This window comes from Polypterus senegalus, chromosome 5 (genome assembly GCF_016835505.1).
Source record: "Polypterus senegalus isolate Bchr_013 chromosome 5, ASM1683550v1, whole genome shotgun sequence".
Classification (NCBI taxonomy): domain Eukaryota; kingdom Metazoa; phylum Chordata; class Cladistia; order Polypteriformes; family Polypteridae; genus Polypterus; species Polypterus senegalus.
Genome location: NC_053158.1, coordinates 169356971 through 169372380, shown reverse-complemented (window position 1 = coordinate 169372380; position 15410 = coordinate 169356971). Strand labels below are relative to the sequence as shown.

Genomic DNA, 15410 nt, shown 5'->3' with positions numbered 1-15410 from the left:
GAGGAAAAATAATACAGTCTAACAAGTCATCTTTCACCCCATTTCCTGCATTAAAACAGATTTGTATTAGGAGAAAGTCAAAAATGTCTTCAACTCATAGTCTTTCAAACTGTCTCTGAACCAAGAGGCTTATACATATTTTGAGGAAGCTATCTTAATTAATGCTGAAAGGTTTAGTTTATAGGCAATCATTTAAACGACATATAACTGTAAAAAAGATTATTTCTTTAGTTAAAATTTGTGCATTTTTATTTGTTTTATAAATGGAAACATTCTGAATGATTAGCAATCCCTTGCCTACTTAATTAATATTTAAGTAACTTATCTGTTTAAACAGTCTTTGTCGTTAGTGTTTTATATTTGTGAATTTGTTATCTTTTCCACTGCTTTAGGAGGAAAGCATGGATTTTGTATTCTTACTCTTTAAAAATGTTTTTTCTTTATTGTGATTTGTAATTTTGTAAAAGTTTTGCTGTGTCTTGGTCCTTTCTTTTTGAGGTATTTTGGGTGCTCTTGTGAATATTGTATATTTCATTACTGAAGTGGTTAAGCTCAGTATTGCATGTATTTAGCTTTATCATTTGTTTTTCAGGCACTGTATGAAAATATGTTGGTAGAGCTTCCATTTGCCAGTTTCTTCCTCTCCAAATTGCTAGGAACAAGTGCAGATGTTGACATTCATCACTTGGCTTCTTTAGATCCAGAAATGTATAAAAATCTCCTTTTCCTGAAGAGCTATGAAGAAGATGTAGAGGAACTTGGGCTTAACTTTACTGTGGTTAATAATGACCTTGGGGAGGCACAGGTAGGTACTGCATCTTTCTTAGCTTATGTTTCTTCCTAATACTAGGATGTTAATAATTAATTTCAATGTTATTTCCATATTTACAGATAACAAAGATAAAGCACGTTGGTGGCAATGATCTTTGTGAAACTCTTTAGTAAAGGAACAGCTTTTATTGACCTATCTGGCAATATTAGGTGTGAAAAACAACTGAGGTATTAATTATCTAAAACACAACTGATATGACGGTGTTATCAGTGTGCCCATTTTTTCTTTCTCCTGTCATAACCTATACCTCTTTAGACAGCAGTCTGGCTCTTTGAATCTTTTGTCTTTAGTACTCTTCTTAACTGTTTTCTTTCCAGCCCTGTTTGCTAAAAGGCTGCACTTATTTTTAGTTGTTTTTTTAGATATTCTTTAAGGAGTCATAGTACATGGTTTAACTATTTAATAAGTAGTCATAACAAATTAAAATTGAAATTGTTTTTTCAAACAACAGGTCTATTTTAAAGGTGCAGTGATCCATGATTATAAAGGTTTTATACTGTACCAGAAGTGCTTGATGTAAATTAGAGATCTGTACACTATTTAACTGTTAACCACATCAAGGCATTTTGAGGTACCGCCTTAAGAGTCACTTGATACCTAAAGACAGGTAGTAGTAGGTTTTTTTTTTAATCATCATTTCTCTGTTTCCTTATCCTATAAACGCTAAAATACGTAGCCATTATAAAGGATCCAAGGCAGTGCTATTGACACCCCTACAGTGAATTTTCTAAACTAGTACTGAGATGCATGAATGTATACATGTGCAGATATTTACACTGGTTGTTTTATTCAGTTTATTATTGTATACTGTTCTTCATTTAGTGCAGTTACAAAGTGCTGTGACAAGTCGACAGGTAGATAGAAACAGAAACTTTACATATTAGTAATTGCATAATGATTACACATAAAGACACTGATTTATTTAAACGAACAGGAAAAAATTGGTATGAAACTGGTTAACATAAATGGACCCCAGCAATATATGTTCATTAATTAATTGTTAAACTATCAATAAGTATGGCAAAATATAGACAAAATTACTGTCTGAGTAAATGACAGGCCATATACAGTATATTGTCAAAATTACTAAACAACAGCAATATTTGTAAATGACAAAGAATATGCTGTCATACCTATGTTGGCGTCTTTGATAGAATTAATGAAGATTGGTGTTTTAAAATGTTTGGGAAAATAGGAAATATTACAAAGTAGACAATACACTGAATGTTTTTAGAGATGCTTTGATCAATTGGCAGACGATCTAAATACATTTCTTGTAGTGTAAGCGAATCAAGACTTGCTTTACGACAGAGAGACGATTGAAATATTAGTCTTTACGGTAAAGAAAGTGGAATAGTACCGAGGAAAAGGAATTGGAGAAGTCTTCTTGTGCAACTAGACGAACGGCAAGAAAAGCTACTTTAATGATTTTAGACCTTTTAATTTTGTCATTTAAATTAAAACAGACACCGTTTGAGTTTGCACAGTGAGCTTTTTTAAGTGCAACAGCTTACGTTTTTAATTAGAAAAAGAAAAGATGAAGATGAATTTGAAATTGCAGTTTAGTAAATAATAGGCTTGTTAACAGAAAAAAATGTGTCTGTTACTTATAAATCTGTTAAGCATGTAAGTCTTTTGTCTTCTTGATAAACAACTTATGAACATTTGATACACGTGCGGCTTTTTAAAGATTTTTATTGTGTTTATTATTTGTTGATGTGTGTCATAGCACAAGTACAAGTTTTGGTAAGAAGCAAGTACTACATTATTAAAACTGTAATCCGTATTTATAATTACATCTCAATAATTATGAATGTCTAACTGATACACTGAAAAAAACACACCTGTATAGAGAGAGTAAATATATATTTCAACAGTACAAATAAAAAAAGCTATAGTGCATTTAATGATTAATCCTATAAGTGCTAGTATGCTTACATTTAAGCAGTGTTTATATGTCAATACCAGTTAGGTGATTATGTGAGTATAGATATATATACACTAGAGAAATGTTGAAAACTACTTTTTTTATTCAGCCTTATTTCAGATAGGTACATTACAGAAAAAATTAAACAATACTGCATTTTGTAAATATGAAAGCATTTATTTTCTTTTGTGCCATATTTATTATGGATAAATATATTTGTACATACAGTATTTTATTAGTATGTATATTAAGGAAATTTTGTTTTTTTTAGTATTTTAGGTCACTGAACAATAAGCCTACAAGATTTCATTTTGTTAATACAAAAATATGGAAATCAGCGATCAGGTAACATGAAATAAGTGATGGATATCAATCAGCCTTAAAAAACCTGATCGGAGCATCTCTATTTTTCATTTAATTTTAATAAGCTCTATTAAGTTTAAAGACCACATTACAATAGTAAAACAGTCCATAAAAAAATTACAGTTATTACAGAATTAGGAAAGAAACATCAAAATGCATTCAGTAACAATCAAAACACTTAAAGCCTCACCCCTACCTGGATCAGGGCCATACAGTGCCTATAAAAGGTATTCACATGCCTTTGACCTTTTCATATTTTATTGTTTCAGACATTACAACATTAATTAGGCTTGTTTGACATTGATCATCAGAAAAAGACACTTAAATGTCAAAATGAATACAAGCCTCTACAAATTATCTAAATTTATTGCAGTTAATAAACACTAAATAATTGATTTTCTAAGTATTCACCCCCTTCAACTCAGTATTGTGAAGACACCTTTGACAGCAATTACAGTCTGTTTGGATTGGCACGTCTGGACAGTGCCATTTTTCCCCATTTTTCTGTGAAAAGCTGCTCAAGCTGTGTCAAGGTGATTGAGGACTTTGAGTGAACAGCTATTTTTAAGTACACTCACAAATTCTCAATTGGACTGAGGTCTGGACACTTAAGAATATTAACGTTATTGTTCTTAAATCTTCCCTGTGTAGGTTTGGCTTTGTTTGGGGTTGTTGTTTTGATGAAAAATAAATCTTCACCAAAGTTGCATTTCTTATGTAGAATATCCCTGTATTTATTTACATTCATTTTACCCTCTTCTCTCACAAGCCTTCAAAGGACTGAGCAGAGAAATATCTCACGCCATAGTACTGCCACCCCCATGCTTCATGATGGAAATTATGTTTTTTTTTTTGGTTGGAGATCAAATTGTTTTTGAAATACAGGATCCATATTTAAAAGAGAAACATAAGCCATTTTAACAAGTGTTAAAATAATGACTATGTGCCCAGCAGCCACCCCCAACCCTACCACAATAAAAACTAAGAAAACAAAGAAACTTGTGTGGACCAGCATGTGAAGGAACAGCACAGCATCAGTGCTATTAAGGAAAAGATTAGGGCTGTATCCAGGACCATGGGGCATCCATACCCAGAGTAGCTGTATCATATCAGATCATTTATCAGTCTAGGAGCCAGATGCTCCATTGATTCTCACCACTGAGAGTTCCAAAAGGATCAGATTTTAAAATGGAAATTTCCAAATGGAAAGAGAAAAGGAATTGGGATTTCCAGCAAGAGGCAAGGATATTGCTTAAACCCAGTGTCTGTCAAGTACAGTGGTGTGAAAAACTATTTGCCCCCTTCCTGATTTCTTATTCTTTTGCATGTTTGTCACACAAAATGTTTCTGATCATCAAACACATTTAACCATTAGTCAAATATAACACAAGTAAACACAAAATGCAGTTTTTATATGATGGTTTTATTATTTAGGGAGAAAAAATCCAAACCTACATGGCCCTGTGTGAAAAAGTAATTGCCCCTTGTTAAAAATAACCTAACTGTGGTGTATCACACCTGAGTTCAATTTCCGTAGCCACCCCAGGCCTGATTACTGCCACACCTGTTTCAATCAAGAAATCACTTAAATAGGAGCTGCCTGACACAGAGAAGTAGACCAAAAGCACATCAAAAGCTAGACATCATGCCAAGATCCAAAGAAATTCAGGAACAAATGAGAACAGAAGTAATTGAGATCTATCAGTCTGGTAAAGGTTATAAAGCCATTTCTAAAGCTTTGGGACTCCAGCGAACCACAGTGTGAGCCATTATCCACAAATGGCAAAAACATGGAACTGTTGTGAACCTTCCCAGGAGTGGCCGGCTGACCAAAATTACCCCAAGAGCACAGAGACGACTCATCCGAGAGGTCACAAAAGACCCCAGGACAACGTCTAAAGAACTGCAGGCCTCACTTGCCTCAATTAAGGTCAGTGTTCACGACTCCACCATAAGAAAGAGACTGGGCAAAAACGGCCTGCATGGCAGATTTCCAAGACGTAAACCATTGTTAAGCAAAAAGAACATTAGAGCTCGTCTCAACTTTGCTAAGAAACATCTCAATGATTGCCAAGACTTTTGGGAAAATACCTTGTGGACTGATGAGACAAAAGTTGAACTTTTTGGAAGGCAAATGTCCCGTTACATCTGGCATAAAAGGAACACAGCATTTCAGAAAAAGAACATCATACCAACAGTAAAATATGGTGGTGGTAGTGTGATGGTCTGGGGTTGTTTTGCTGCTTCAGGACCTGGAAGGCTTGCTGTGATAGATGGAACCATGAATTCTACTGTCTACCAAAAATCCTGAAGGAGAATGTCCGCCATCTGTTCGCAACTCAAGCTGAAGCGATCTTGGGTGCTGCAACAGGACAATGACCCAAAACACACCAGCAAATCCACCTCTGAATGGCTAAAGAAAAACAAAATGAAGACTTTGGAGTGGCCTAGTCAAAGTCCTGACCTGAATCCAATTGAGATGCTATGGCATGACCTTAAAAAGGTGGTTCATGCTAGAAAACCCTCAAATAAAGCTGAATTACAACAATTCTGCAAAGATGAGTGGGCCAAAATTCCTCCAGAGCACTGTAAAGGACTCATTGCAAGTTATCGCAAATGCTTGATTGCAGTTATTGCTGCTAAGGGTGGCCCAACCAGTTATTAGGTTCAGGGGGCAATTACTTTTTCACACAGTGCCATGTAGGTTTGGATTTTTTCTCCTAAATAATAAAAAGCATCATTTAAAAACTGCATTTTGTGTTTACTTGTGTTATATTTGACTAATGGTTAAATGTGTTTGATGATCAGAAACATTTTGTGTGACAAACATGCAAAAGAATAAGAAATCAGGAAGGGGGCAAATAGTTTTTCACACCACTGTAAATAGTTCTGAATACCAAATAAACAAAGTGAAGAAAGGTCTAAGGAATATTAATAGATAAGAATAGAATATGTAAGAAAATCAGACCCACCAGACCCCAAACCAAATACAGAAGAGCTTGTCCAAAAGATATGCATCAATATGTCTAGTGTATTCAAGGTTCAGTGGTGTCAGATAGGGTCAGTACAATCCCAAGGTATATTTCTTAGATATGTTAATATTTAACTTACCAGTCTGCAGGGTAGCTTACAGTGCTTACTGCCCTAAAATAATGACATTTTACGAAACAGAAGTTTCATAACAGAAATGATTACACTGCACAACATTTTTTTTTTTTGAAAAGTCTTGGTTTTACTGCATCACGTAGGAACTGAGAAATAGACATTATATGTTTACTGAGAAAAGCCAAGCAAAATGTTTACTGACAATAACGTATTTAGTCACGATTTTGTTTCGCATAAGCTATTAAATTCAGCAGAATTAAAAGTGTTTTGCTCCTGATTTTCTTTTGTATTCAATGTCTGGTGCATCACATTGCAGTGTCCAACAGTAGTCAGCAAGCATTATTCCACTTTGCAGTATCTTTATTAATTTATGCAAAGAAAACAGCATAACCACCAAGTAATGCATGGTGTCAGTTGTTAGGCAAGATAGCTGCAGCAGAGAATTTTTTTAGCATGCCAGGAATAAAGGTTTAGGCAAAGCAGGGTTTTCCAGCCATTTTTCTGTGGTGGCATACTTTTTGTAACTCAAAAAATCCCAAGGCATGCCACAATTCTAATTCTGGGCAGGACTGTCAGAGACACATGCATAAAAAAGGAGCTTAGAGGCTGGAGTTTTCCCAGCTGCTTCATCCCTTTGCCCACTAATACAGGTGGTCCTATACGCCACACCTGGGTAGCACTCATTGTGCACCAGTTTAAAAACGCTTATTTAGAGTATAATTATCTAGTTGTTGGTGGTGATGAACAGTTAATTATGGTAGTTTCTGAGTTTTAAGACAAGTTTTAAGATATGCTTATTTCAGTTCAGTCAGTCTTTAACCCGTTGTCACAATACCGAGTGTCACAATAATGGGACATACTCAAGATAAAGATTTGGGGCAGCCACTCGTATAATCTGGTATCCCGGCTGCAAAGTCGTTCTTTTTTATGAGAATATACAGCACTGAAGTGCATACAAACAAGTCCAAACAAGACTGAGGGAAAAGGGGCAGGTTTTTAAAGGGGAAGACAGGGAGTGAGGTCATAAGGATCGAGCACGTGGTCTTCAACCATTGGATCACAGCCGGACGTGACATCAGAGGGGCCGGAGCTGGTGAGGTCGACTTGCATTGGCTTGGTCCCGGAAGTGATGTCAATAGAGCCAGGTGGACTCCACCGGGAATGGTCCACAGGGAAGGAAGAAAAAGAGTCAGTGAACTCTGCCACATCCCGGCATGCCTCCAAACTGCCTTCCCTCAAGCCCTTTAGCTGCCTCCCATGCGCACGTGTGTGACACCGTGCATTCAAAGTCTACAGTTGTTTTGATCATTTAATTTTACTTTGTCATACCAATGTGAGAATTAATACATTGGCCTTGTTTTCTTATTGCCATCTTTTAAACTTGCGTTTTAGGAAGGCATAAAAAGTCAGGTTGTACTTGCTCAAGTAGTATTTTGTTAAGAGGTCAGGCTTCATGTCATTGTTTAAGTTTAAACTATGCTATTACAGTTTTTAAAATTCCTTTGTGTTGATTCTACATCATAATTTTGTGTTAATTTTATGATTGCATGTTTTAATGTTAGATGTGATTAATCACAATTAATTCTATACAATTATGCGATTAATTAGTTCATATTTTTAATCAATTCCCAGACCTACTAAAAATTTCACTTAAGTTTATGTCAGTGCCTTGTTTAAGAAATCCTTGTAGTGTCTTTGCACTTCATTAATATTTCTTTTGTAAGATTAGAATGCAAGTTCTTTAATCATAAGAAATCTGTATATTCAAAGAATTTCATAGCTACAATATGGTGGCTTTAATTTTTACTTGAACGATTTGTTGGGATAAACAAGATATTCATGAGTATGTGTTTTATTACTATTTTAGTAGGTTAACTTTAACTGGATTATGGAAAAATGTATCTTCTACATAGTGAGTGTGTGATTTTTGTATATTGGCTAGTCGCTGTAACACTGCATTTTCATCCTTTAAATGCATTAAAATTCTGCCTGCTTGTCTACCTTTCTATAATTATAATAATACATTATATTATCTTTCTGTCTATCTGTTTGTAATTCCAGCACATGTTTATTCATTGACCATATACCGGAGATTGGGGTACAGAATATATAAGCGTCATTGCCTCTGCTTCCTGTATTTTTTCAGTGCATAATTATGTAAAAGTGCAGTTTTTTTTACTTGATTGTACAGGGGAAACCATTTTATCTTCGATTTCTCATTAATTTCTGTGTAATTTCCAACACTCTTGTAGTGTAAATTGATAGTTTTTTTTTATTTTTTTATTTATTAGATAAAATGACATTGAAACTGTTCTCTTTAATTTTAGGTTGTGGAGCTAAAACCAGGTGGAAAGGATATTCCAGTAACTACTGCAAATAGAATAGCATATATTCACCTTGTCGCAGACTACAGACTAAATAAACAGATAAGACCCCACTGCCTTGCTTTTCGACAGGGTCTTGCAAATGTGGTAAACCTAGAGTGGCTCCGAATGTTTGATCAGCAGGAGCTGCAGGTACAGTACTTTTCTCTCAGGCATTTAATTCTAAATGTAGTTTTGAGATTATATTGCTGTTTTAAAATATTTTATGGTGTTTGACACTAGGTGAACGATTGTCACTTAATTTACAGTTACTACATTAAGTATGTCTTATTTTAAAATGAACATATAAAATGTATACTTTGTTATGCCTTTTGCTTTGGTTTTATTGTTTTCACTTTTGCCTGAGGTTAGTAAGTGCATTCTCTAGTGCATTAGTAAGGTACAACAAAATTACGTTTTTTGATGAACTAATTTGATTTTTCAACAAGTATTGTAATAGGCAATCTGTACATCAAAGTATTTTGCGTAAGTTTTGACCTTTCCCCTTTTTCACATTGAATTCCTTTGCACTTCAGCAAAGATAACATAATAAACAAGATTGCTTTTTAACTTGTTAGTCTCTCTATGTTAATGTTTTCCATCCAGTTTAAAATGTTGTATGATTTATTTTAATATAAGTATCACAGAAACTGTAAAGTTTTCCCTAGTATAGTATGTTATATTATTGGTTCCTGACTGATTAGGTCTGGTTGGATTGTTATCTCTTTTCTATTTATGTTGTTGATAGATTACATGCTAATTAAAACAAATGACACTTTTATTATTATGAATGTAATGTATAGTATTGATATTATATATAAAGTGCTGAGAGCTACAGTTCACACTGCAAATTTGCTTTCAGCAGGACAGCTGATGAGCAATATAAAAGGCAAACATATTTAAGCACTTATGTTATATGCTCCTACTTCATCCATTCATAATAGTACATTTAATAACAATGATATTTTTACATTTTTTCTTTTAAAGCATACTTCTCATGCTCTAAAAAAAATTGGTAATAATGGAAACATTACAAGAGATCTGAAAAACTAATATCAGAAGTACTGTTAATAGCTCTGGATGAACACAAGAAAATAATACACACAAACATGTACATTTTCACCCAGTACCTAAACCCACTTATTCAAACATAGTGTTGAGGGAGCAAGACTGGACCCAACTGCATGGCAAATTCTCTCACATGGGACCGATTTACGCTTGTCAGTCAACTTATCCTTTGTTTTTGGGTTGTGGGAGGAAATAAGAGTATTCAAATAAATCCCATGCAGGTGTCTGAAAGAGAACCTTGTATCTGGATCTCTTATTTAACTCCTGATTAATTCAATAGATACTTCTAATGGCTGCTGTCTTCCTGTTTCATTCAATTACTCTCATTGCTTTTGGGGCTGTGTCTTAATAAAGTCACCCTAAATTTCAGAACAGTTTGTGTTGCCATTTACCTTTAAATATGAATGAATTATAGGAGAAGAACAAATATAGAATTGCACAAGGGTTCTTAGGAAAAGGCAATGAATAAACAATAATCTAATGACTTATATCCATTGCCTAAAAAGTGTGAATTTTATAGCTGTCATTCTCAGTCAGTGAGTTATTCAGTAGAGTAATACAATTTTCATTAAACTGTAATAGGTCTATCAATTTATTGTTGGGATTTTCACACTGTGTATAGGTTCACTTATAGCAAAATTGTAAACAATTTTAAATATATTTTAAATCATGCAAGTGTCTAAAATAACTACATTTTGCAATATCCAATCAGTTAAACAGGTAAAAGTTTTTGATTTTTGTTTTTCTCTCGCTGGAAGATAACAGGGCATGCCGGCATGATCAGGTTACAAGTTACTTATCTCAGTAATCAGTTGTTTCCTATATGTGTACAACTTTTCTGAATCTGCTTAGTCCACTGAAACACTAGTTTCAGAACCCTCTTAAGCACACAGCCAGAGTTATTAATACAACACCAACTACAAGTAGTCAATTAAGGTAATGCACCCATTTTGGGACCTGTACCTGTAGTAAAGGGCTGGTACCCTCAGAAAAAACATGCAAACTTCGCACAGCCATTGGTCATGCAAATACTCAAACCAGGCTTTCTTGATCAATAAGATAACAGTGCAGATCACTGTGCCACTCTGCCACATGTCCTATTTTGTAGCATATATTAAATTATTCTGTATTATTAAATTATGTTAACTTTGCTTAATACATTTTATCAAAATGAAAAAGCTAAATGTAGTGCTTGTTTGACTAAATGAGTTAATTGCATAGAATGAAATACACAGTCTGTGATGTGTAGTTTTTTCACTCAGTCAACATTATTTGGTACTGATTAGTATCTTTACACTTCAGAATAAATTGCATTACAGTTTATAAAATAACAGTGTATTACATTTACATTGTTAAAAAAGTTCAAGTAGCAAAATCATGAAGAAAATATATCTAGGATAAAACAAAGACATCGTTTGGTCACTTTTATATCATAATATAAAATTGATATGTTATAAGGGAATACCAGAGTGTGTGCTACAATGACCTCCAGATTATTATTTATTTTAAAATGTGATGCATTTCTTCACTTTTTTTAGGTATTGATTTCAGGTGCTCATGTACCCATTTGCCTTGAAGATCTCAAAAGATTTACAAATTATTCAGGTATTTATCATTCTTATTTGTTGTGGAACAAAAGTAGTAGTATTCAGTTTAATTCATTTAAAGTGCCAGTCTTAAGAGCTACACACCCAGAAAGTTAAAAATGAGAAATTTCAAACATAAGCATATGAGATATCATTTTAGACTATTTCAAGGTCAGTGATTACAAATATGTATTATTTTTGATCCTTTACTGGAGATTTAGCCATCTGTCATCCTCTATCAAAAGGTGAAAAATGACAGATTTCTATTACAATCGAGAATATTTAGACTTTAAAAATTTAAATTGAAGCACAAATTTTAACATTTCAAATATATAATACAACTATTCTTGTTTATTAATGTACTAAAATAAATCATTGCATTTGGTATAAACACCCTATGCAACTTCTGACTTTATATAATTTATATAGTCCAGTTTATTGTCATTGGTACGCACTACAAAAAGATTCTTACATACATGGTTCCTGCAGATTTCTAACATTTATGTAGTGCTAATTTAATTAATTACACTATATATTAGATACAGTCATATGAAAAAGTTTGGGAACCCCTCTCAGCCTTCATAATAATTTACTCTACTTTCAACAAAAAAGATATCAGTGGTATGTCTTTTATTTCCTAGGAACATCTAAGTACTGGGGTGTTTTCTGAACAGAGATTTTTAATGAAGCAGTATTTAGTTGTATGAAATTAAATCAAATGTGAAAAACTGGCTATGCAAAAATGTAGGTACCATTGTAATTTTGCTGATTTGAATGCCATGTAACTGCTCAATACTGATTACTTGCAACACCAAATTGGTTGGATTAGCTTGTTATGCCTTGAACTTCATAGACAGATGCATCCAATCATGAGTAAAGGTATTTAAGGTGATCAATTGCAAGTTGTGCTTCCCTTTGACTCTCCTGTGAAGAATGACAGCATGGGATCCTCAAAGCAACTCTCAAAAGATCTGAAAACAAAGATTGTTCAGTATCATGGTTTAGGGAAAGGCTACAAAAAGCTATCTCAGAGGTTTAAACTGTCAGTTTCAACTATAAAGAATGTAATCAGGAAATGGAAGGCCCCAGGCACAGTTGCTATTAAACCCACCCAGGTCTGGCAGGTCAAGAAAAATACAGGAGCGGCATATGTGCAGGATTGTGCGAATGGTTACAGACAACCCACAGATCACCTCCAAAGACCTGCAAGAACGTCTTGCTGCAGATGGTGTATCTGTACATTGTTCTACAATTCAGCGCAATTTGCACAAAGACCATCTGTATGGCAGGGTGATGAGAAAGAAGCCCTTTCTGCACTCACGCCACAAACAGTCTCTTATTTGGTCATAACAAAAAGTGCTTTGCATGGCGGAAGAACACCACATTCCAAGAAAAACACCTGCTACCTACTGTCAAATTTGGTAGAGGTTCCATCATGCTGTGGGGCTAATTCAAGGGCAGGGGCCCTTGTTAAAGTCGAGGGTCGGATGAATTTAACCCAATATCAACAAGTTCTTCAGGGTAATGTTCAAGCATCAGTCACAAAGTTGAAGTTACACAGGGGTTGGATATTACAACAAGACAATGATCCAAAACACAGTTTGAAATCTACAAAGGCATTCATGCAGAGAGAGAAGTACAATGTTCTGGAATGATCAATGGGATGATTTGAAGCAGGCCGTCCATGCTCGGCAGCCATCAAATTTAACTGAACTGGAGAGATTTTGTATGGAAGAATGGTCACAAAAACCTCCATCCAGAATCCAGACACTCTTCAAAGGATATAGGAGGTGTCTAGCGGCTATTATATTTGCAAAAGAAGGCTCAACTAAGTATTGGTGTAATATCCCTGTTGGGGTGCCCAAATTTATGCACATGTCTAATTTTGTTATGATGCATATTGCATATTTTTTGTTAATCCAATAAACTTAATGTCACTGCTGAAATACTACTGTTTCCATAAAGCATGTCATTCATATATTAAAAGGAAGTTGCTACTTTGAAAGCTTAGCCAATTGATAAACAAAAATCCAAAGAATTAAGAGAGGTTCCCAAACTTTTTCATATGACTGTAAAACATCAGCAAGCAAGAATTGAACTGTACTACCCTACCAGTCGCACCTCTTTTTTTTCAGTTTTTCTTAAACCTTAATCACTTCAAATGCAATGAATGGTGAAAAGGTAAACAGCAAACTGCCAGAGAGAGGAGTTTAAATTTAAAGTTTAGGTTAGCAAAAACTGAAAAAGAGGAAATAATCAGAATATTAAAAATATTCTTCAGGTAACAACTAATAGGGTATTGCCTACAGGTGCTCTGCAGCAATTAAAGTAAAGCCTTGCAAATTGAAACAAACTGTTTGCACAGGTGTCCCAACTTCTGTTGATTACTTAAAAACCCTCCGTCTGTCTTAAAGTAGTTAGAACAGACTGTGTTACTACACCCTCTGAAGTACTATTTGGACAACATTACAACGTAGAAAGTTGTAAATTCCAATGATAATGACAAGAAAAGGCAATTAACAAATGAAATGAGACAGAGCATTATTATCTTTAGAGGTGTAGGCCTTTCATTTAGAGAAATTGAAGAAGAAAAAAAAAATCAAAGTGTCAGTGAGTACACAATCCAAAGGAAATTGGAAACTGGAAGAAAGTCTGATTAGCAGACCAAAAGGCACAACACAATCAGGAGACAAGTTTCTGAGGGTCACCAGCTTGCATAATAAGTGCCTCACAGCACAACAGCTTCAAGCATAGCTTAGCTGTGGGCAATAAAAGCATGTCTCAGTTTCTACTATGAAGAAGATACTTTGTGCTTACTTAGCAGTAAAAAAGCCATTCCTTAAGGGACAAAATAGGGACTTGAAATTATGGCTGTGGACTACTGCAGACTGGACAAATTTGAATTTGAAGAAAAACTGGAAAAATTGAAATGTTCTAAAACCTTTGACCGGTAGTGTGTACACTCTGTGCATTGTATACATAGCAATAAACATGATTTGACTTGTATTTGAATATAAATCAGGTATACTGATAAAGTTGTCAGTGCAAGGTTCTTTTGAGTATCCTTAAGACCTTTAGATTTTCCTGTTTGTTTTTACATTTCTTATTTGTCAAGCATCTTTTTACATAGTTGCTTTATTTGCAAATGTTATTTCTCATATGTAAAGGTAAATGTGGATAACCATAACCCACAGTGCTGTCCCTCTCAGTACACTTAAAAGAATAATTGGAAAAAATACAATTTTCTTAGTTTTTTTTTGTACCAATTGTTTAAATAATTTGTATTTGTGTTAGGTGGTTATTCTGCAAATCACCCTGTTATTAAAATCTTTTGGGATGTCGTGGAAAGTTTTACCGATGAAGAAAAACGCAAGCTGCTCAAGTTTGTTACGAGCTGCTCAAGGCCTCCTCTACTTGGTTTTAAGGTAAGCCATGGAAGAGATTTTAAACATGAAACAGCTACAATTGCTAAGTACACTAAATGTATCTATACTAATAAAAGGCAAAGCCCTCACTCACTCACTCATCACTAATTCTCCAACTTCCCTTGTAGGTAGAAGGCTGAAATTTGGCAGGCTCATTCCTTACAGCTTACTTACAAAAGCTAAGCAGGTTTAATTTCGAAATTCTAAGCATAACGGTCACAACAGTCGACAACGTCCACCATGTTAAACTTTCTTATTTATGGCCCCATCTTCACGAAATTTTGTGGGCAGCTTCCCTGCGCTAACTGAACCGATGTACGTACTTATTTCGATGGTATGATGCCACTGTCGGCCGCCATATTGAACTTTCCAACGGTTTTTGTTACCTATAGGCCAATCTTCAAGAAATTTGGTACGTGGGTTCCCAATGCTAACGGAATCCTACTTGCGTACATATATACGTCCATAGCCTGCAGCTCGGTCGCCGTGTGAGGCGGCGTTGGGTCCCCCATCCCCACGCCTCCCACATTGTTGGCTGCCTGCCTATATAAGGCCGTCCGTCGCTACAGTCTCTTCATTCCATTCCTTGCTTCCCCACGGTATTCACGCCTCCCTTCTGATAACTGCAGCCTTTTTATTTAATCCACGGCTTCTCCGCTGTTTTATTGTTGTTTTATTACGATTATAGTTATTTTACAGGTATTTTAGACTTAGTTTACATTGTTCAGGTACCCATTTCCT

General features: G+C 34.9%; 1 protein-coding gene across 1 annotated transcript in view; it reads left to right on the top strand.

Annotated features, from left to right (window-relative positions):
* ube3c (ubiquitin protein ligase E3C) overlaps positions 1-15410 on the top strand; it is a 238629-nt gene that overhangs the window by 204765 nt on the left and 18454 nt on the right. Inside the window, exons 20-23 of the mRNA XM_039753616.1 lie at positions 593-805; positions 8555-8743; positions 11197-11263; positions 14539-14669. Coding sequence (XP_039609550.1) covers positions 593-805; positions 8555-8743; positions 11197-11263; positions 14539-14669 — 600 coding nt within the window. The remainder of the gene's footprint in view (positions 1-592; positions 806-8554; positions 8744-11196; positions 11264-14538; positions 14670-15410) is intronic.